The following is a 22,717-nucleotide window of genomic DNA, read 5'->3' as shown; positions in this document are numbered from 1 at the left end:
ACTCTTAATTCCAGAATCTTATTATTCAATTGAAATTCCACCATCTGCCACAGCAGGATTCAAACTCCGATCATCCAAATATTGCCTGGATCTCTGGATTAATAATCTACCGATTAACACCAGAAAGCAACTGCCTCCTCCGGGCAACTTGGGATGGGCAATGTTTGCCGAGCCTGCAAATGGAATAAAGCGCTTCCTGGTGACGACCATACATAAAAGTAACATTTCAGTAATTTGAATTTTTAAGGCCAAATTACTGAAAAGAAAAAATAAAACTGGCCAAATGCTGATTCCTGGTGCACCAGGTCTTCAGCCAGTGCCCAATATTTGTGATGCTTCAGCCAATTTCTTTATACTAAATCATTATCATGAAGTTCAACAACACTTTGAAAAATTCCCATCTGGAACTTTTGGAAAAGCAAATACCTCAAGAGGATTATGTGAATCACCATGGATGCACAGCACAGAAGTTGCCCCATTTATTCGATGCGTTCTGTTTTGTAAAACGCAGTTTTCATTTCATTTCAATCCACTCACAGGATTGAATAGTAGCTGATTGACTACTATTTATAGCCCCTCCCTGGTTGCCCTCGAACATGGTGGTGGCAAGCTACTTTCTGGAACCACTGCAGTCCATATGTTGTAGGTAGACTCACAATGCACTTAGAGACAGAATTTCAGGATTTTGACCCAGTGACACTGAAGCAACAGTGATCTCTTCTCAAAATCAGGATGGCGAGCAGTTTTGAAGGGAATTTGCAGGTGGCAGTGTTCTGCTGCCCTTGTCCTTCTACAGATATGGACAAGTGTTTCAAAGGTGATATAAAAGGACCTTTGGTGAATTTCCACAAAGAATCTTGTGGATCGTACATACAGCTGCTCCTGAGCATTTGTGACAGAGGAAATGAATGTTTGCAATGTGATGCCAGTCAAGAGGGCTGCTTGTTCTATATGGTGTCAAGCTTTTTGATGTTGGAGCTGCACTTATCCAGGCAAGTGGGGAAGAACCACCTGTGACTTGTGTCTCAAAGAACATACTCTTGGGAGTCCGGAGATGAGTTACTTGTTGCTGTATTCCTTGCCTCTGACCTGCTTTTGTAGCCAGTGTTCTCCACCAAGTCCAGTTCAGTTTCTGGTCAATGGTAATCCCAAGGACCTCAATAGTGAGGGAATCCGTGATACTAAATCCATTGAATGTCAAGTTGTGGTGGTGGTGGTTGTTAGGTTGTCTCGTACGTGGGGCAAATGTTATTTGTCACCTGGCAGCACAAGCCTCGATATTGTCCAGATCAGGTGGTATTATCACTGGCCTGTTAATCCAGAGTCCCAGATAATATTCTGGGGACACAGGTTCAAATCCTGCCATGGTCGATTGTGGAATTTAAATCCAATAAATATCTAGAATTAAAGAATCTAATGATAACCATGAATTCATTGTCAAGTGTCAAGAAACTAGTGTCCTTTAGGGAAGGGAACTGCCATCCTTACCTGGTCTGGCCTACATGTGACTCCAGACCCACAGCAAAGTGGCTGACTGCGAACTGTCCTCTGGGCAATAAATGATGCCTGGCCAGCGATGCCCTCATCCAGTGAACGAATAAAGAAGAAAATATATCTTTCCTGGTCTAGACTATATGTGTATCCATATCCATCTCAATGTGGTTAACTCTTAACACAGCTTTCCGGATAATTCCAGACGAGCGACATACGGTGGGCTGGCCAACGAAGTCGACTCCCACGGTCTGTCATATCGCAGATATGTAACTAAGTTCAGTGTCGAATTACTGATAAATGAGGGAAGATACTGATACGTTGAGGTTTGCTTCAATACACATGCAACCACACATCACTAATAAACTGATATTTCAGCAACAAAGAAACTTATTGCGTACGGGGCTGGGAAAAACATATGGAATTCGCATGCCTAATGTACTACACAGACCGGGTTCAGATCAATAAATGCTATTGCACATACCAAGTGCCCAGTGTCGTGATTCTTTCTCTTCATTACTACTACACGTTTCACTCAATTTTGAGCAGCTTCACTCGGCCTCCACGCGCTGCCTTAACTTCCTACCAACCGGAGCAGAAGCCCCACCCCCTCTCTACCTGATTGGTCCGACGCCATTGCACACAAGCCGTCTTCCGGATATCATGTGGGATCGCGCACTGTCAATCAGATGGCGTCAGAACTTGTGGGGCTGTCTGTCGGATGACGTCAGGTTCCACCGGGTTGTCAGTCAGGTGATGTCATGTCCCAATTTCACTGATGTGGAGGTGCTGGTATTAGACGGGAGTGGACTAAGTTAAAAGTCACAGGTAACAAAGTGTGAAGCTGGATGAACACAGCAGGCCAAGCAGCATCTCAGGAGCCCCAAAGCTGACGTTTTGGGCCTAGACCCTTCATCAGAAAAGTGGGGTGGGGAGAGGGATCTGAAATAAATAGGGAGAGGGGGAGGCGGACCGTAGATGGATAGAGGAGAGTATAGGTGGCGATGTAGGGAGGGGATAGGTCAGTCTGGGGAGGACGGACAGGTCAAGGGGCGGGATGAGGCTGGTAGGTAGGAAATGGGGGCGCGGCTTGAGGTGGGGGGAAGGCATAGCAGGGAGGCAGGAAGGACAGGTTATGGAGACGGGGACGAGTTGGGCTGGTTTTGGGATGCGGTGGGGGAAGGGGAGATCTTGAAGCTGGTGAAGTCCACATTGACACCATTGGGCTGCAGGGTTCCCAAGCGGAATATGAGTTGCTGTTCCTGCAACTTTCGGGTGGCATCATTGTGGCATTGCAGGAGGCCCAGGATGGACATGTCATCTCAGGAATGGGAGGGGGAGTTAAAATGATTCGTGACTGGGATGTGCAGTTGTTTATTGCAAACCGAACATAGGTGTTCTGCAAAGCGGTCCCCAAACCTTCCTTCGTTTCCCCGATGTAGAGTGGATGCAGTATACTACACGAGCAGATGTGCAAGTGAACCTCTGCTTGATGTGGAAAGTCTTTTTGGAGCCTGGGATGGGGGTGAGGGAGGAGGTGTGGGGGCAGGTGTAGCACTTCCTGTGGTTGCAGGGAAAAGTGCCAGGTGTGGTGGGGCTGGAGGGGAGTGTGGAGCGGACAAGGGAGTCAGAGAGAGTGGCCCCTCTGGAAAGCAGACAACTCAAAAAAAAAATACAAACTTATAACAGTGTTTAGGAAATTAATACTTCCATCATGAATGTAATGGGTTAGATGTTTGACTATTTGTTATCTGGTGATCATACATGTAACCAGAAAACTTTGCAGTGTTTTCTGTTGCACTTGTCAAATAACTTGGTTGTCTTCCTGCTGGTTGTTGTCACTCAATATCACCACACAACCATCACTGAGGAGTGTTTTTCCTCACTGTCTTCATGGGGTGCTTTGGCTGAGCTGGCTTCTGTGCTTTTGCAATGACCACCATGAACTGTACTGACTTAATATGATCTGAAGTAACATAGTGTAGAGCTGGATGAGCACAGCAGGCCGAGCAGGATGTTGCTTGGCCTGCTATGTTCATCCAGCTCTATGCTGTGTTATCTCAGATTCTCCAGCATTGGCAGTTCCTACTATCTTGGTATGATCTGGACCGGTTGCATAACCTTTGCTGTTACCCAAGCAGCTATATTTGTATTCCTAGCTTGCTCTCTGTGCAGTTGTGGTCGCTCTCTGCCTGCTTGCTCATCATGTATCTTTTTCATTCTCCTCCATTTTTGGAATGGAATGGTTGAATAAATGACTTCTGGACATTTGCCATCTGAGTATAAATTGTCCCAGGCGTGGTAATCACTTCCCTATTGACATTGCGTGAAAACACAGCAATACAATATAAAAATCTTGCTTTATTATATGTCACTTGATGATCATTAATTTGATCATACATATCATTCATTCTGCACGTGGATAGTGGGGTGACAATATGATATGAATCACTCAGAGATAATAAGAACTGCCATTGCTGGAGTCAGAGATAAGTGTGGAGCTAGAGGTACACAGCAGGCCAGGCTGCATCGGAGAAACAAGAAAGCTGATGTTTCGGTTCGGCACCTTTTTCAGAAATGGATCACTCCCCACTTATACAGGTCTTGAAATGGTTTGCCAGTGAATTGCAGTCTGTTGTCAGATACTATTCATTCCAGAATATGAAATAAACTGAAAATAGTATACGTCACGTTAGTGATGTTCCTGCTTGTTGTATTGTATTGTTAAATCATCAAATAGTGTGAAATATAAGGAAGTAACTTAGCACAAGGATGCAGAGATAATGGGAACTGCAGATGCTGGAGAATCCAAGATGACAACAAAGGGTGAAGCTGGATGAGCACAGCAGGCCAAGCAGCATGCTGCTTGGCCTGCTGTGTTCATCCACCTTCACCCTTTGTTATCACAAGGATGCAATCTTCCCTGTGTACTCTGAACAGGTTTGTTGCCACTTTCATCCAGTCGGGGGCTGGAACATCATCTGGTTTTCAAGGCACCCTCAACAGCCAGCGTTTGTACATTTGGGATGCCTCACAAGCAATTACAGTCATTGAATATCCTGATTCATCCCTGACTGGTGCATAGATTCCTGTGCCAGCTATTCTCTGCATTCAATACCTGGCAAAAAATGAATATGATATCTCAGTGTAATGATATTAGGTATTAAGACTGGTTTGCTGTTGAAAATGACAGGCCAGGTTTGTCTTTGTACAGCCAAAATGAATGAGTATTCTCAGTTTCTTCTTTAACTCTGTCAGGTCATTTTTGGTTCATAATCTTTTGTAATACTCATAGTTACACATCTTTGGCAGTTTTGATTGAAACTGTTCACACAGGCTCTGGCCAAAACAGAAAAGCCCAAGCTTGAGAACTTCTTCATTGTTCAGAGCATCAACGTGTGGATCAAGAGGAATATCTTGGTCTTTGTGTGGGTTGAGTAATCTGTTTAATTTGCTAAACATAATTATCCTGATACCTAGCCTGTACATTATGTCAAAGTCATATTGTTGGAGACCACTCTCACTCAATTGTGTCACGTGTGATCTTTTTCACTGCAGTGGGTACAATTTGAATATCATCCATTCTGACTGTACCAAGATTTATGCAGTCTGGTACTTCTGCCGTTGCCAGGCTGTTGGTGAGAATCTGAAGTTTGGATACAGGCTAGGCCAGGATATGGAGGCTCATGACCTGCGCCTGCGTGACTAGTTACAGCTAGGAGCAACTGCCTGATGAATGCTCTTGGTAACATAGATGGCAACAAGATGGCTTCTCGATGCAAGTTAGCACAACAAGATGGCTTCTAGGCTGCTAACTGTAAATTCTGCTAGAGCTGCGTAAATAACTAACTCTCAGACTGTTGCAAAGAAAGATTAGCAGACAATGCGCCTTTTAGAATACAGCAGTAATTTAGAACATAGAACATAGAACATAGAACAGTACAGCACAGAACAGGCCCTTCAGCCCACAATGTTGTGCCGACCATTGATCCTCATGGATGCACCCTCAAATTTCTGTGACCATATGCATGTCCAGCAGTCTCTTAAATGACCCCAATGACCTTGCTTCCACAACTGCTGCCGGCAACGCATTCCATGCTCTCACAACTCTCTGCGTAAAGAACCTGCCTCTGACATCCCCTCTATACTTTCCACCAACCAGCTTAAAACTATGACCCCTCGTGCTAGCCATTTCTGCCCTGGGAAATAGTCTCTGGCTATCGACTCTATCTATGCCTCTCATTATCTTGTATACCTCAATTAGGTCCCCTCTCCTCCTCCTTTTCTCCAATGAAAAGAGACCGAGCTCAGTCAACCTCTCTTCATAAGATAAGCCCTCCAGTCCAGGCAGCATCCTGGTAAACCTCCTCTGAACCCTCTCCAAAGCATCCACATCTTTCCTATAATAGGGCGCCCAGAACTGGACGCAGTATTCCAAGTGCGGTCTAACCAAAGTTTTATAGAGCTGCAACAAGATCTCACGACTCTTAAACTCAATCCCCCTGTTAATGAAAGCCAAAACACCATATGCTTTCTTAACAACCCTGTCCACTTGGGTGGCCATTTTAAGGGATCTATGTATCTGCACACCAAGATCCCTCTGTTCCTCCACGCTGCCAAGAATCCTATCCTTAATCCTGTACTCAGCTTTCAAATTCGACCTTCCAAAATGCATCACTTCGCATTTATCCAGGTTGAACTCCATCTGCCACCTCTCAGCCCATCTCTGCATCCTGTCAATGTCCCGCTGCAGCCTACAACAGCCCTCTACACTGTCAACGACACCTCCGACCTTTGTGTCGTCTGCAAACTTGCTGACCCATCCTTCAATTCCCTCGTCCAAGTCATTAATAAAAATTACAAACAGTAGAGGCCCAAGGACAGAGCCCTGTGGAACCCCACTCACCACTGACTTCCAGGCAGAATATTTTCCTTCTACTACCACTCGCTGTCTTCTGTTGGCCAGCCAATTCTGTATCCAAGCAGCTAAGTTCCCCTGTATCCCATTCCTCCTGACCTTCTGAATGAGCCTTCCATGGGGAACCTTATCAAATGCCTTACTGAAGTCCATATACACCACATCCACAGCTTGACCCTCATCAACCTTACTAGTCACATCCTCAAAAAACTCGATAAGGTTTGTAAGGCATGACCTACCCCTCACAAAGCCGTGTTGACTGTATTTGATCAAGCCATGCTCTTCCAGATGGTCATAAATCTTATCCCTCAGAATCCTTTCTAACACCTTGCAGACGACAGACGTGAGACTTACCGGTCTATAATTGCCGGGGATTTCCCTATTTCCTTTCTTGAAGAGAGGAATTACATTTGCCTCTCTCCAGTCCTCAGGTACGACTCCAGTGGAGAGCGAGGATGCAAAGATCTTCGCAAGTGGCGAAGCAATTGCATTTCTCGCTTCCCAAAGCAGCCGAGGACAAATCTGATCCGGGCCTGGCGACTTGTCAATCTTAATGTTTGACAAAATTTTCAGTACATCAGCTTCCTCTATCTCTGTCCGTTCCAGCATGCACACCTGCTCTTCAAAGGTTTCATTCACTACACAGGTCGTTTCTTTCGTAAAGACAGAAGCAAAAAAACTCATTTAGGGCTTCCCCTACCTCCTCAGGCTCCACACACAAGTTCCCTATGCTATCCCTGATCGGCCCTACTCTTTCTTTGACCATTAATTTGATAAGATAGAGAAGTACTAACTGCTTTAATTGACCTTCAAGTGCAGGTGCAGGGGCACAATGGAGCAAGATAAAAATGACCTAAGCATTACGACATAAGTTGTTTACCGGTTAATATCATTGGACCTAGTAACTGCCAATGAAGCAATATTACATATTGCTTGAGAATTGGTTGAGTATACTGTGTGATCACGTCTTGTACCCTGCTTTAAGAAAAGTATAAAAATGTCTTTGTATTAACCTGTGGTGTGCAGGTCTTCTGAGTAGTACAGAAGTGCTCAACTTCTGTGTTTCCGGATGCTGTGTATCCGGCCGTATGAAGAAATAAAGAGTAAACCCTTAAACAGTCAGACCAAATGTGAGTGCCTATTGATCGATCACGGAACCGAGAGACCCCACCGGGGGTCTAGATTTTCATTGGTATTTACCAAGTGGGGATCTCAAGAAGCCATATCGGTTCGGCAGTGTAAGTCTGCCAATGCACAAAATAGGTGATCCTTTTATAAGCTGTGAAATGGCCTCCCACATTGTGTACTGTGGAATATCACTTGCTGATGTTCATGTCTTTTGGGATGCACAGTAGTGATATATTGCCCCTAGCCCTTGTGTCGATTTTAGCTCTTTGTGTGTTGTCTTGCCTTTTCAGGATGTAGGATATTAATGGTTGTAGAAACTTTTGGTCACCTTTTATACTATTAACGTGATGATTGGGGTTAACAATAGGGTAGACTTGGTCCTCTTCTGAAATTTGGCTTTTGCTTGGTTGACTCAACTTTGGTGTATTTGCGTTTGTGCACCTTTTAAATACTTTCCTTGTTGCTATTATTGTGGTGTTGTCCTGTCTTGTTGGTCATCTGTGCTTTGTTCTGGGATTTAACTAGGCTTTGGGAAGCAGGTTGCCTGAGCACACAAGCCAAACTTCCCTTAGTACAACATGTTGCACAGATATCAAGAAAAGATGAAAAGTTGGGTATGCATGACTAACTGTATCAATAACAGATTTTATTCATTTGGTTTTCTGACAGCAGCAAATAGAACATAGAACATTACAGCACAGTACAGGCCCTTTGGCCCTCAATGTTGTGCCGACCTGTCATACCGATCAGAAGTCCGTGTAACCTACACTTTACAAACCTTATTAAAGAGTTACAGCACAGGTTTTCACAGGTCTAGAAACCACACTTAGTCTTATTGAAAGCATGTAATTGTTGTTGGCCTGCGCGTATGGCTTTGTGCTTGTGCTGTTTTCAAATAATGCATTATTGTACAGCTCTTTTCTTTGCCCAAAAGATTCTTCCTAAAGATTTTAATTGGCGAAGAAATGATCTCTAACTCAACAGACCTCCATGACAACAAAGTGTGAAGCTGGATGAACACAGCAGGCCAAGCAGCATCTCCGGAGCACACAAGCTATTCTTCTTTGAAAAGTAACACTTGTGCCCTTTACCAAAACATTTCCAAAAAAATGGGTTAATAGACTCTTGGGGAATTACCTATATAATGTGACTTGAGTGTTTTGTTTTGAAGTCAATTTTTATTTTGAGTCGGTCATCAGGAACTTTCCAGGTCCTTTATCAATCTTTTTGATTGTTCATGCCAAGACTAATAATGTTTATTCTGTGAAGTCCCAGTTTGCTGATGGCAAGCAAGATTATTACAATCACTTTACTCAGAATTATACGCTGCTTGATCTGTAAAACAGGACTGCACACGTTGTTTGAATAGTTGGCTTTCCATAACGGTGTCACTTCAAGACATTCAAAGGCTCGACCACCATCTCTCACTATCAACTTTCTGGGGCTTACAGTTGACCAGAAACTCAACTGGATTAGCCATGTAAATACAATGGCTACAAGAGCAGACCAAAAGCTCAGAATCCTGCAGTTACTCACTTCCTGGCTCTATAAAACCTGTCCACCATCTACAAGTCACAAATCAGGAGTGTAATGGAATACTCCCCACTCACCTCAATGAATGCAGCTCCAACAACACTCAAGACGCTTGACAGCATCCAGGACAAAGTAGCTACTTGATTACCACCACATCCACAAACAGTGGCTCACTCCACCACTAATGGTCAGGAGCAGCAGTATATACAGCCTACAAGATACACAGCAGAAATTCACCATATATCCTTAGACAGCACCTTTCATACCCATGAGCATTTCCTCCAGAAGGCCAAGGAAAGCAGGTACATAGGAACAACTCCACTGCAACTTCTCCTCCAAGTCACTCATCATCCTGACTTGGAAAAAAAATTGCCATTCCTTCACAGTCGCTGGGTCAAAATCCTAGAATTTCATCCCTAAGGGAATTGTGGGTCTACCTACAGTACGTTGACAGCAGCAGTTCAAGACTGAACTTACCACCACTTTTTCAAGGGCAACTAGGGATGGGCAATCATGCTGCCCAGCTAGCAATGCCCACATTCAATGAATAACAAAATATTAGATTGTATAATTTGACCCTTTTATGTGGCACCGAGTGCATGTTTAGACCTGTGATCGGAATGGTTCATCCTCTTTTAAACCTTTTATATTCTTCATCATAACATCTAATTGTCTCTTCTTGAAAGATTCCAAAGCTTTTGTCTCCACTATCCTACCTAGGAAACCACATCAATTTTGTATAGAGAAGTTAACTCACAGCTATGTTGCTCTTGCCTTTTATTATTATTTTTATACCTGTGTCTTACAGTCATCATTTAAATTTTCCATTCAATTTAACGACATAACTTCTATTATTGCTCTTATTTCAACAAAAAGGAGTATGAGCTTTTCTAATCTTTCTCTATAATTCAGTTCTCGAACAGGAACCAGTTTTATCAACATTAACTGAATTGCCTCCAAAAGTTAAATGGTTTTTTTACTTCAATGACCAGAATCAAGCACCAAACTCAAAGTAAGGCTCAGTTGTATACTATGCAGCTTCAGCATGACTGTTTCAGAAATCCAATCCTCTGGTCAAGTAACTTAGCTTAGCATTCTGTGTGCTTTGCTATTGGTGTTCAACATTAACTATGCATCCCTCCCAGATTTCTTTCAGCCTCTCCCAGATTAAAGTCAACACCATTCATTGTGAGATAACAAGGTGTAGAGCTGGATGAACACAGCAGGCAAAGTAGCATCTGCAGTTCCTATAGCTTTTCTGCTCCTCTGATCCTGCTTGGCCTGCTGTGTTCATCCAGCTCTACACCTTGTTATCACAGATTCACCAGCATCTGCAGTTCCTACTATCTGTCCTCCATTTGTGTTGGCTGCCTTTCACTGGGCTATTGTGATTTTACTGGCAGTGATAGAGTTACCTCTTTTGACTCTGCTACCAACTAGTGTAATTTGAGGATACTTAATAAGCACTTCTCTCTTGTAAATCTTGACATGCTTCCTAAAACAGACCTTGTGTGTCTGTCCTCTGAAGTGGGTTTTCTCTGCCTCTGGAAAGATATCATATTTTTGCATCATTTGTAGCCACTGCGCCTGATTTTTCTTCAGATAACTCCTGGCAACAGTTTTGTCCCTGAATCAACTCAAGTTGAGCAGTAAAATCAATATACTCACTGCATAGAAACTTAGAAGATAGGAACAGGAGGAATCCATTTGGCCCTTCGAGTCTGTTCCACCAGTCTTCACGATCGTAGCTGATCGTCCAACTCAGTAGCCTAATCCTACGTTTTCCCCATAATGTTTGATCCCATTTGCTCCAAGTGCTATATCTAATGGCCTCTTGAATACATTCAATGGTTTGGCATCAATTACGTCGCGTGGTAATGAGTTTCACAGGCTCACCACTCCTTTTAGGTGAAAAAAAAGTCTCCTCATCTCCATCCTAAATCGCCTACAGTGAATCCTCATACTGTGATACCTGGCTCTAATAACACCAAACATTAGGAGTATCCGCCCTGCATCTACGCTGTCCAGTCCTGATGAAATTTTATAAGTTTCTATGAGATTCCCAATCATTTATCTGAACTCCAGTGAAAATAATACCAACCCAGTCAATCTCTCATACATCAGACCCATCATCCCCAGAATCAGCCTGGTAAACCTTCGCTGCACTCCCTTGAGAGCAAGAGTCTCCTTCCTCAGAAAAGGAGACCAAAACTGCACACAATATTCCAGGCGTGGTCTCACCAAGGCCCTGTACAACTGCAACAACATATCCCTGCTCCTGTACTCAGAACCTCTCACAATGAAGGCCAATGTATCATTTGCCTTCTTTACCCCCTGCTGTACCTGCATGCTTACCTTCAGTGACTGGTGCATGAGGACATCCATCTCCCACTGCAAGCTCCATTCTCCCAATTTACAGCCATTCACGTAGTAACTTTTCTGCAAAAATAACAAATTAATTAATCAGAGACAAATCATCACAAATAATCATTGAGCAATGTATCTTTTTAAACTAATTGATTTACTTTAACAATACTTTGTTCTAATATCAGAAATCTGACGACACCCAGGATTAGTCCAACAGGTTTATTTGAATCACAAGCTGTCGTAGCATTGCCCTGTCATCAGATGAAGTGAGAGCAAAGCTTACAGGCACAGAATTTATTGGCAGAGTGATCAATGTGCAGCGAGATCAAAAGATCATACAAATAGTGTGAGTGGAGCATCGACAGGCCGAGTAATAGATCTCTGCAGGTGATCAAGAGCGTCAGGCAGTGCGACTAAAGTGTTGACAGCTAAATAACAAGTGAAGGGATGTGTAGCGAAACAGAGCGACCTTGAAGTTCAGGTGCAAGGTTCTCTGAAAGTAGAGTCACAGGTAGACAAGGCAGTGAAGAAGGCATTTTGCACACTGACCTTCATCAGTCAGGGCATTGAGTACAGAAGTTGGGAAGTTATGCTACAGTTGTACTGGACATTGGTGAGGCTACGCTTAGAGTATTGTGAGATAACAAAGTGTAGAGCTGGATGAACACAGCAGGCCAAGCAGCATCAGAGGACCAGGAAAGCTGACGTTTTGAAGAAGGGTCTAAACCCGAAATGTCAGCTTTCCTGCTCCTCTGATGCTGCTTGGCCTGCTGTGTTCATCCAACTCTAAACCGCGTTATCTCAGATTCTTCACCATCGGTAGTTCCTACTATCTCTTGGAGTATTGTGTTCAGTTTCAGTCACCTTGCTATGGGAAGGATATTATTAAACTGGAAAGAGTGCAGAAGCAATTTACAAGGATGTTGCCAGGACTCAAGGGACTGAGTCGTAGGGTAAGGTTGGTCAAGCTAGGACTGTAGGAGACTGAAGGGGGATCTTATAGAAGTGCAGAAGATCATGGGAAGCATGGATAGGGTGAATGCTCTTCCCAGGGTTGGGGAATCTAGGATTAGACGGCATCCGCTTAAGGTAAGAAGGGAAAGAATACATGGGAATCTGACGGACAACTTTTTACACAGAGGGTAGTATGTATGTGGAATGAGCTGCCAGCAGGAGTGGTTGAGGCAGGTACATTAACAATATTTAAAAGGCATTTGGATGAATACACAATGGAAAGGTTTAGAAAGTTATGGGCCAAGTGCAGGGAAATGGGGTTAGAGTGGATGAATATTTCGATTTGGCAAGGACCAGTTTGGGTTTATGGATCGGTATCTGTGCTGTAGATTCAATGACTCTAATTGTGATAGCAAATGGCAGCCCTGATGATGTAGAGATTCACATATGAACATACAAATGAAGACTATCAGAAGACCAATCAGCTCCTTCTGCCTCCTCCACCCTTCAATTAGATCATTGCTGCTCTGATCACTTCACATTCACCTCATCTCACTGGCCATCTCAGGGTCACATATCACTTCATATCATGAGTAGCCTGGTGTTGCCTCCAGTCTATCACCAGGGAGACAGATGGAGTCAGTATTTAGAGAAAAAAGTTGGTGGTCGGCCCAAAGACGGTGGCTTTGGTCTTCCCAATACTTAGTTGGAAAACATTTCTACTCATCTGATATTCAATGCCAGACAATTTGCATGGCAGTTTAAAGGCTGGGTTGGGGCTGTTTTTCAAAAGATGAGGTAGAGCTTGGTGTCATCAGTTTAAATGTAAAAATTGCTGTGTTTTTCGATGATATCACAATTCTGTGAAATGCACTTTCCCTCGAATTTCCTGAGTAACCTCACCAATCTTAAATGCCAATGCTCTCTCATTGGTTTAAAATCTGCTTTGAAAACACAAAGTGATAAAGAAGTTTATACTACACCTGATTACAACTGGCCAAACTGAAGTTGAGGCTGTTCTTCCTGCTCCCAAGACTCCTGCTTCTTTGTGCTGATAGAGTCAATACAAATATATATCACAGAAACAGACCCTTCGGCCCAACTTGTCCATGCCAAGCAGTTTCCTAAACTGAAGTCGAGGAGATAATGGGAACTGCAGATGCTGGAGAATCCGAGATAACAGTGTGGAGCTGGATGAACACAGCAGGCCAAGCAGCATCTTAGGAGTAAGATGCTGCTTGGCCTGCTGTATTCATCCAGCTCCACACTTTGTTATCTCCTAAACTGAAGTAGTCGCATTTGCCTGCATTTGGCCCGTATCCATCTAAACTTTCCTATCCATGTATCTGTCCGAATATCTTTTAAAAGCTGTAATTGTACTCACGTCTACCACTTCTTCTAGCAGCTTGTTCCATGTATACACTACCATATATGTGTGAAAAAGTTGGCCCTCGGTTCCCTCTTAAATCTTTCCCCTCTCCCTTTAAACCTAGGCCCTCTGTTTTTTCAATCATCTGTCCTAAGGAAAAGACTTTGGCTATTCACAAAACTCTATGCCCGTCATGATTTTATAAACAATCATAAGGTCACTTCTCAGCCTCCTACCCACCACAGAAAAAAGTTCCAGCCTCTCCTTATAACTCAAACCTTCCAGTCTCGATAACATCCTTAAAAATCTTTTTTACACCCTTCCAAGTTTAATAACATCCTTCCTTTTACAGAGCAACCAGAATTGTATGCAGTACTCCAAATGCGGTCTTATCAATGTCTTGTACAGATGTAACGTGACGTCCCAACTTCCATACTCCATGCTCTTACCAATGAAGGCAAGCGTGCCAAATGCCTTCTTTACTGGACTGTCTACCTGTGATGCCATTTTCAAGGAACTATATTCCATGATGTTCTCTCTGGAATATGTGAGACCCCTCTCATTTGAGCTGCCTCTTCTAAATAGTTATCCAAGTCCTTCCCAAGTACAGAGATTTACTAACATTTAGTAATGGTAGTTTAATATTACAATGTAATTTGTGTATTTCAGTTAATCCGAGTAATTTGAGTTTCTTTCCAAAGCAGGGTGTTACAGAAGATGGTATTGACTATTACAATTTCTCTATTAATTGAGCTGACCCCTGGAACCAGTTCTACTCAAGCGCAGATCTGCTGGTCAACCTGAAACCTTGCAGCATTGTCTTATCAACACCTATTCAATATTCGATCAAGGTGAATGGCTTGCATATCGGTCTGACTTGATCTAATTTGACAGTGAATGCTGCAAGCTTTCAACCTTAATATCTCAGTTCCACTGCTTCATTAACACCTAGTCAATATAACCAGTCAAGGTGTCTGGCTTGCATATCTTCTGTCCAGCCTGATCCAATTCCCAGCGTGTTGTTCAGATGGCCACTTTTCCCGGTGTGCCGTTCAGTTGGCCAATATTGCTTTTAGTCTCCAAAAGAATTGTTATTTTATTTAAACTGGACGTTCCACTGCCTACAGAGGCCTAATGAGATTTCTCACTGTATTCTACCAAACTCATCTTGTTAACTACCTACACTGCTTTATGGCTTCCTCACTTTGAGTTGTGCCCTTTGTAGCCATGAGCTATTTCCAGAATAATTTGCTGCTCAGTTATTGGAAATGTAATGGGTGTAGGGATATGGGGAAAAGACAGGAGATTGGCACTAGATAAGAGAGCTAGAGCAGGCACAATGGGCCAAATGTCTCCATCTACACTGCTTAATTCTGTGATTCTAAAGGAAGAAAAATATGGACCAGGATCCCACTCAGTTGATTTCCATGAGTCAAACTGTTGCCCATGGAATTGTTATAAGAGATAATAGGAACTGCAGATGCTGGAGAATCCGAGATAACAAAGTGTGGAGCTGGATGAACACAGCAGGCCAAGCAGCATCTTAGGAGCAGTAACAACTGTAAACAAGAAGGGAAAAGAAGAAAATTGACTAATAGGAAAATGATTCATCTGTTCTGAACAAATTTTTCATTTAACCCAGATATCAATTTTGCTGTTGTATGGTTTTCAGATATTTAGTGAGATACCAAAGCCACTTCCAACATGGATGGGGGAAAGCAGTTAGGAGTGGAACACTAGGTTTGCCAACTCTGCCTTTATATATTCTGACAACTTTCATCACATGGCTTCCTGCTCCACACTTGCTGTAATCGTTACCCAACATATCCACTTTGCAGCAATTGGTCAGGACGAATAATCCTTCGCTGTTCAGAAACTTTTCTATCTATGAAACGTCCATAGCTAAGTTGGTCTCTGTAGAAGTTAGCCTGAATACAAGAGAAATGTGATGGATTTTAATAAATTTTGTATTGTCAAAGCATCAGAGGTACGTGGATATTTTACAAAATCTTCACAAAGTCTTACCGAGAATTCTGTACAATTGTTATTATACTAAGTTTGATGATTAACAGCTCTAACAAGCGTGTACGCTTTAAGTGAGATGGGCATGTGACCATGTAGCTATCCAGATCTTACTGTGCCATGGACAAGCCGGCTGTATACAAAAAAAACGCAGACTCTTTAAATTATGCACATGGGCAATCATGAGGAAATCTTGAAGGAAACATGCAGTGCAAAAAATGGGCCATGCACAATGAAAGGAAATTTGAGGGAACATTACTGAGAAGCACTTAGTATTTTACTCATAGACGCATAGATATTATAGCATAGAAAAAGGCTATTTGAGTTATTATGTTTGCACCAGTCAACAGAAATCTGTCAACACTAATCCCATCTTCCAGCTTTTGGCCCATAGCCCTGTAGGCTATGATAACACAAGTAAATATCTAAATATGGCTACATTGTTATAACAATTTCTGACTCAACCACCAATTCAGGCAGTGAGTTCCAGATGTTCACTACCCATTGGATGAAAATGTTTCTCCTCCATTTCCCTCTTAGATTTAAAGCTAAGAGACATACAACTATGTTCCTGGTTATCAGATTTACAGAGGAAGTGCCTTCCCATGAATGAAAATTTCTTTCATAGTCTTCCAAGTTGCTTGATCGTACTTCAGTTTGTACTTCCAGTGAACATTAAGGTATCTGGAAAGTTAATCAAGAGGCATACCTCAATTAATCCAAAGAACCTGTTGTTTCTGAGACTGTAAGACGTTAAGAAGTTTCTATGAAGTTTCTTTCATTCCATGTTAAATAATTAATTCCAAATTAAATATTTTAAAGTATTATGTTGATTTAGCATCTTGCCAGTGTAATTCTTGGCAATCAATATGAAATGATCAGTTAGATTTACATTTTGGCTCACCTACAGTTGTGAGGAGCCACGTGTATGCATGGCCGAGTCCTCTGCAGGCAAAAGGAATTTGTCCAGGCGCTGCAACTTTTCAATGCGACAAAAGCTAAGGAGATTCTCCATTGCATGCCTCAACAGAGTCAACTTGCATTTTTTTAAATTTAAACAGAAGTTTTGGGGTAACTTAAATAACTCTGCAGAGGCTGGTATCTCATGTCCAAGTCATCCTTTATTTACAGATGAACAATCCTTGACTTTAATCCTGTGCCATTTAGAGTCAGCCAACAAAGTATCAGTATCTCTGACACTCACCATTTTTATATGTCAGCCAGGGCTCTCTGATCGGACCAGAATAACAGTCCCAATCAGAGAACTCATATTCTATGAGGTTGAGCTGGCTGATGTCATTACAATCACTACAGTAATTGGTGCAATCTCCAGGGTACTTCCTAAACCAGAAGCAATTTGCTAATCAATCATTTGTGTTTTTTATGCAATGTAAGTCATTATTCCCTTTAAAATTTGATTTTCTTTCACTAGTCCTGATCTAGTAGATTTCTATTTTTTCAGCAAGACAAAAATATTTTGAAATGTAGAAATTGTAACCAAGATTGAACCTGGGATATTTTTGCCCTATGTAACTCCAGTTGCTCGGCGTATTTAAAAAGTGTATTTAAAAAGGAAATCTCTATCTCGACATCATCACTCTTTGCCCAGAACCCCTCAAGATACAGGATTTAACTGAAAGAACAAAAGTACACAAAACTAATTTTTATGACAAGTTTCTTTCTTCCAATTTTTACGTTAAGGTTTTATTATAATTAGTAAGTCAAACAAAATTAAAAATGTATTTCAATCCCCATGCTCCCATTACTTCTTGCATTTAAGATTAATCAGATAATGTAGCCAACATTGGCAAAGGGGAAATGAAATAAATTGTGTATTCATTTCAACAACTCACTTTCACAGTTGAGGCTACTTTTGGCAATCATGAGCAATTGATTGTTATTACAATATGTCCAAATCTCCAGTTCACAATTAAATTCTGTATAACAATGACAAGTGAAGTGCCATCCATAGGTATAGGAACAGGGCAAGTGATGTCCTGGTGGTATTATTGCTGGAGTGTTAATCCAAAGACCAAGGTATATTCTGGGGACACTTATTTGAATACTGACATGGCAGATGGTGAAATTTGAATTCAATAAAAATCCGGAATTACGAGTCTTACAATGACCGTGAATCCATTGCTGACTGTTAGAGGAAAGTTCTATCTGCTTCACTAATGTCCTTTTGAGAAGACAATTGCCATCCTTACCTTGTCTGGCCTATGTGTGACTCCAGACCCACAGTAATGTGTTTGACTCTTAACTGCCCTCTGGGCAATAAATACTGGCCTAATCAATGTGCCCTCGTCCTGTGAATATATACATTTCAAAAAACATCTCCACCCCTTTTTTTTTAATCTATCTCAGAGCTCTCCACAAACTTCCTGTTCATAGCCCTCACCCACCCCTTGAATCACAAGCCTAATCCCCAGGGAAACCCAATCACAATCTACCCACAAACAGCCTGATCATAGACTTTGTCCAATGGTCTCTAGAGATCCCAGGTATAGCCTCCTGTTACTGGTGTTCCACCCTGTCACCATTAGGATTGATAACCTTCCTCAATGGTCAGGGTGGCATGGTAGCTCAGTGGTTAGCACTGTTGCCTCTCAGCACCAGGAACCCGAGTTTGATTCTACCCTCGGGAAACTGTCTGTGTGGAGTTTGTACATTCTGCCTGTGGCTGTGTGGGTTTCCTCCAGGTGCCCCAGTTTCCTCCCATAGTCGAAAGATGTGCAGGCTAGGTGGATTGGTCATGCTAAATTGCCTGTAGTGTTCAGGGATGGGTGAAAGGGGTATGGGTCTGGTTGGGATGCTCTGAGGGTCAGAGTGACTCATTGGGCCAAAGGCCCGTTCCCACAGGGATTCTATGAAATCTATGAGTCTGTCAAAATTGGCATTGATATGTTGAAAGCAATTATGGAGATTTTAACATGACATTTTAAGCAAATAAGTTATTGAAAACAGATAATTCATACAGAATCCCAACATTCATAATAAGCAGGGTGATCAAATCATGTACTTGGCAGCAAGATGATGACATTGAATATAAACAGGTGCTGATGTACATGTGTGCTGCATTCATGACCAACATGACCTGTTTCTTCCCACCGACTAGCCCAGGAGATACAATGGGTATTGTGGCTCCTTTGAAAAAAACGTAGCTAAAGCTATATTTTTTCCATTGAAACTTGAGGTAAAGCAAACTGCTTGAGAAGTTACAGAGCTAATAAGCTAGCTTACTTAGCTAGGAATGTGGCTCAAAAATAACACAATGTGGTGACCAGAAAAAAGATTACAGTGGTGAGAACCATTGGAGTAGTAGCACTAGCAGAGTGAAAAAGGAAAAGTATTTTCCTGTTGCAAAATGCACTTGAACACTGGCTTTTCAAAATTGACGAGGTTACAGCAAAATCATCGCGGTTTTTTGGTGTAATGCAAGGGAACATCAGCCATGCAGACAGTATAAAACACAAGGAATCAGGGAAATAACAGAACAGGATTTGATAGGCTATGTGAACAGACAAAGAGTGTAACAATGCAAGAAAATGTGAATAAGTGTAAAGATTGTGGAAAAAGTTCAGAAAAACAGTATGATTTTTAAATAATGAGTGGCATGAAAGTGCTGAGAAACCTGTGCATCTCACAGACAGCATTTGGTCCAATGTGTCTGCACTGGCCAACCAAAATCTGACCAGATTCTTGTCCGAAAAGTTTCTGACTTAACTAAGATAATAAAGTGTGAAGCTGGATGAACACAGCAGGCCAAGCAGCATCTCAGGAGCTTGTGCTCCTGAGATGCTGCTTGGCCTGCTGTGTTCATCCAGCTTCACACTTTATTATCTTGGATTCTCCAGCATCTGCGGTTCCCATTATTTCTGACTTAACTATTGTTTCAGGTAGTGAGTTCCAAACTCCCAGTACCCCATGAGTGAAAAGAATGATCAACTCTTCTCTATTTGCCTTTTGTTCTGCAATTTAAACCTATGGTCCCTGGTTACTGTTCAGTCTACTCATTGAGGAAGTTTCCTCCTTACCCCCTATCTGTGTGCATCATAATATTATACACCTCTATCTGGTCCCTCTTATCCTTCATTGGCTGAAGGAAATCAATCCTAGCCTATCAAATCTTTCCTCATAGATCAAACAGTCCAGAACAGGCAGCATCCAGGTAAATCCTCTCTGCGCCCGTTCTTGTTCAATCACAACCTTTCTTACAATGTGGTGACCAGAACTGCACACAGGGAAAGTGGAGGCAATGGCCTAGTGGATTATCGCTGGACTGTTAATCTAGAGACCTAGGTAATGTTCTGGGGACCTGCATTCGAATCCTGCCATGGCAGCTGGTGGAATTTGAATTCAATAAATATCTGGAATTAAGAGTCGAATGCTGACCGTGATTCGTTGCCAATTGTTGGAAAAATCTATTTGGTTCACTAATGCCCTTTAGGGAAGGAGTGTGCCATCCTTACCTAGTCTGGCCTACATGTGACTCCAGACCCATCAGCAAAGTGTTTGACTCTTAACTGCCCTCTGAAATGGCCTAGCAAGCTTTTCAGTTATATCAATCAGTAAGAAGTCCCAACAAAGAAATGAAACCAGACAGACCAGTTGGCATCGACCTAGGTACCAGAAAAAATGGCAGAAACAACCATGTTGAACCTGTAACGTCCTCCTAACAAACATCTAGCGGCTGGTACCAAAATTGGATATAGTCATACTCACAGAATTGTACCTTACAGACAATGTCCCAGACACCACCATGCCCCATTGGTAGGACAAACCCAGGAGAGATGGTGGCACAGTGGTATACAGTTAGAAGGAGTTGCTCTCGGAGTCAGCAACAGTGACTCTAGAGCCCATGAGGTCTCATGACTTCAGGTTAAACATTGACAAGAAAACCTCCTGCCAATTACTGCATTCCATCTTCCCTCAGCTGATGACTGAACTGCTTTGTGTTTAACAACACTTGGAGGAAGCACTGAGGATGACAAGGGCACAAAATGTATGCTGGGTAGGGGACTTCAATGTCCATCACCAAGACTGCCTCAGCAGCAATACTACTGATTGAGCTGGTCGGCTCCTAAAAGACATAACTGCTAGACTGGGTCTGCGACAGGTGGTGAGGGAATCGGTAAGAGGGGGAAAACATACTTGACATCATCCTTTCCAATCTGCCAGCTGCAGATGTATCTGTCTATGACAGTATCGATAAGAACAACCACCCCACAGTCCCTGTGGAGACAAAGTCCCACTTTCACATGGAGATTAAACTCCATTGTGTTGTGTGACATTATCACCATGCTGACTGGAACAATCTTCAAACAGATCTAACACTTCAAGACTGGACAACCATGAGGCTCAATGGGCGATCAACAGCATTAGGATTGTACTCCAGCACAATCTGCAACCTCATGGCCCAGCACATTCGCCTCTTATCCATTACCATCAAGCCAGGGAATCAACCCTAGTTCAATGGAGAGCGAGGGCATGCCAGGAACAGCACCAGGCTGTCAAATGAAAATGAGCTGTAAACCTGGTGAAGCTATGAAGGAGGACAACTTGCACACCAAACAATATAAATAGCAAGTGATAGACAGAGCTAAGCAATCCCACAACTAACGGACCAAAATCTAAGCTTCGCAGTCCTGCCACACCCAGTCGTGAATGGTGGTGGACAATTAAACAACTCACTGGAGGAGGAGGCTCCACAAGTATCCCTATCCTCAATGATGGAAAAGCTTAGCACATCAGTGCAAAAGATAAGGCTGAAGCATTTGCAGCAATCTTCATTCAGAAGTGCTGAGTAGATGAGACATCTTAGCCTCTTTCAGCGGATGCCAGCATTATAGATACTAGTCTTCAGACAATTTGGTTCAATCCGCATGGTATCAAGAAACTGTTGGAGGCACTAGATACTGCAAAGACTACAACATTCCAGTAATCGTACTGAAGACTTGTGTTCAAAACTTGCAGCCCCCTAACCAAGCTATTCCAGTACAGTTACAATACTGGCATCTACCTGACGACGTGGAAAATTGCCCAAGTATGGTCAGTACAAAGAAAGCAGGATAAATCCAGTCTGACCAGTTACCATCCCATCAGTCTACTCTCAATCATCAGTAAAGTGACAGAATGTGCCATCAATAATGCTATCAAGAAGCACGTACTTAGTAATAAACTGTTCAGTCACACCCAGTTTAGATTCCACCAGGACTACTCAGCTCTTGATCTCATTACATCCTTGGTTCAAACAAGGACAAAAGAGCTGAATTCCAGAGGTGAGGTGAGAGACACAGCCCTTGGCATCAAAGCCACATTTAATGGAATATGGCATCAAGGATCCCTCGCAAAACTGAATCAGTGGGAATCAGGGGGCAAACGCTCCACTGATTGAAGTCTTATCTGGCGTAAAGGATGGTTATGGTTGTTGGAGGTCAATCGTGTCTATCCAGGACATCTCTGCAGTAGTTGTTCAGGGTAATGTCCCAAACCCAACCATCTTCAGCTGCTTCATCAATGACCTGCCCTGCATAATAAGGTCAGAAGTGAGGATGTTTGCCAATGATTACACAATGTTCAACACATTGATCCTTCTGCAGATGCTGAAGCAGTCCATGTTCAAATACAACAAGATATGGACACTATCTATGTTTGGGATGACTAGTTGCAAGTAACATTCGTGCCACACAACTGCCAGGCAATGACCATGTCCACTAAGGGACAATCTAACCACTGCCCCTTGACATTCAATGGTGTTACCATCACTGAATCCCTCCCTATCAATATGCTAGGGCTATTATTGATCAGAAACTCAACTGGATTCACCACATAAACACAGTGACTACAAGAGCAGGTCAGAGCCTAGGAATACACTGTTGAGAATCTCACCTCCTGACTCCCGAAGCCTGTCCACCATCTATCAGGAAAAGGTC

At 42.6% G+C, this 22,717-nt stretch overlaps 1 protein-coding gene across 1 annotated transcript in view; it reads right to left on the bottom strand.

Moving 5' to 3' along the window:
* nol6 (nucleolar protein 6 (RNA-associated)) overlaps positions 1 to 2,093 on the bottom strand; it is a 140,918-nt gene extending 138,825 nt beyond the window's left edge. Inside the window, exon 1 of the mRNA XM_048538913.1 lies at positions 1,976 to 2,093. Within this exon, the coding sequence (XP_048394870.1) occupies positions 1,976 to 2,008 (33 nt within the window). The 5' untranslated portion in view covers positions 2,009 to 2,093. The remainder of the gene's footprint in view (positions 1 to 1,975) is intronic.
* Between the last annotated feature and the right edge of the window lie 20,624 nt (positions 2,094 to 22,717).

Source organism: Stegostoma tigrinum, chromosome 1 (assembly GCF_030684315.1).
Source record: "Stegostoma tigrinum isolate sSteTig4 chromosome 1, sSteTig4.hap1, whole genome shotgun sequence".
In the NCBI taxonomy this organism is placed as follows: domain Eukaryota; kingdom Metazoa; phylum Chordata; class Chondrichthyes; order Orectolobiformes; family Stegostomatidae; genus Stegostoma; species Stegostoma tigrinum.
Note: the sequence above shows the minus strand (reverse complement) of the source record. Positions and strands in the feature narration are given on the sequence as shown.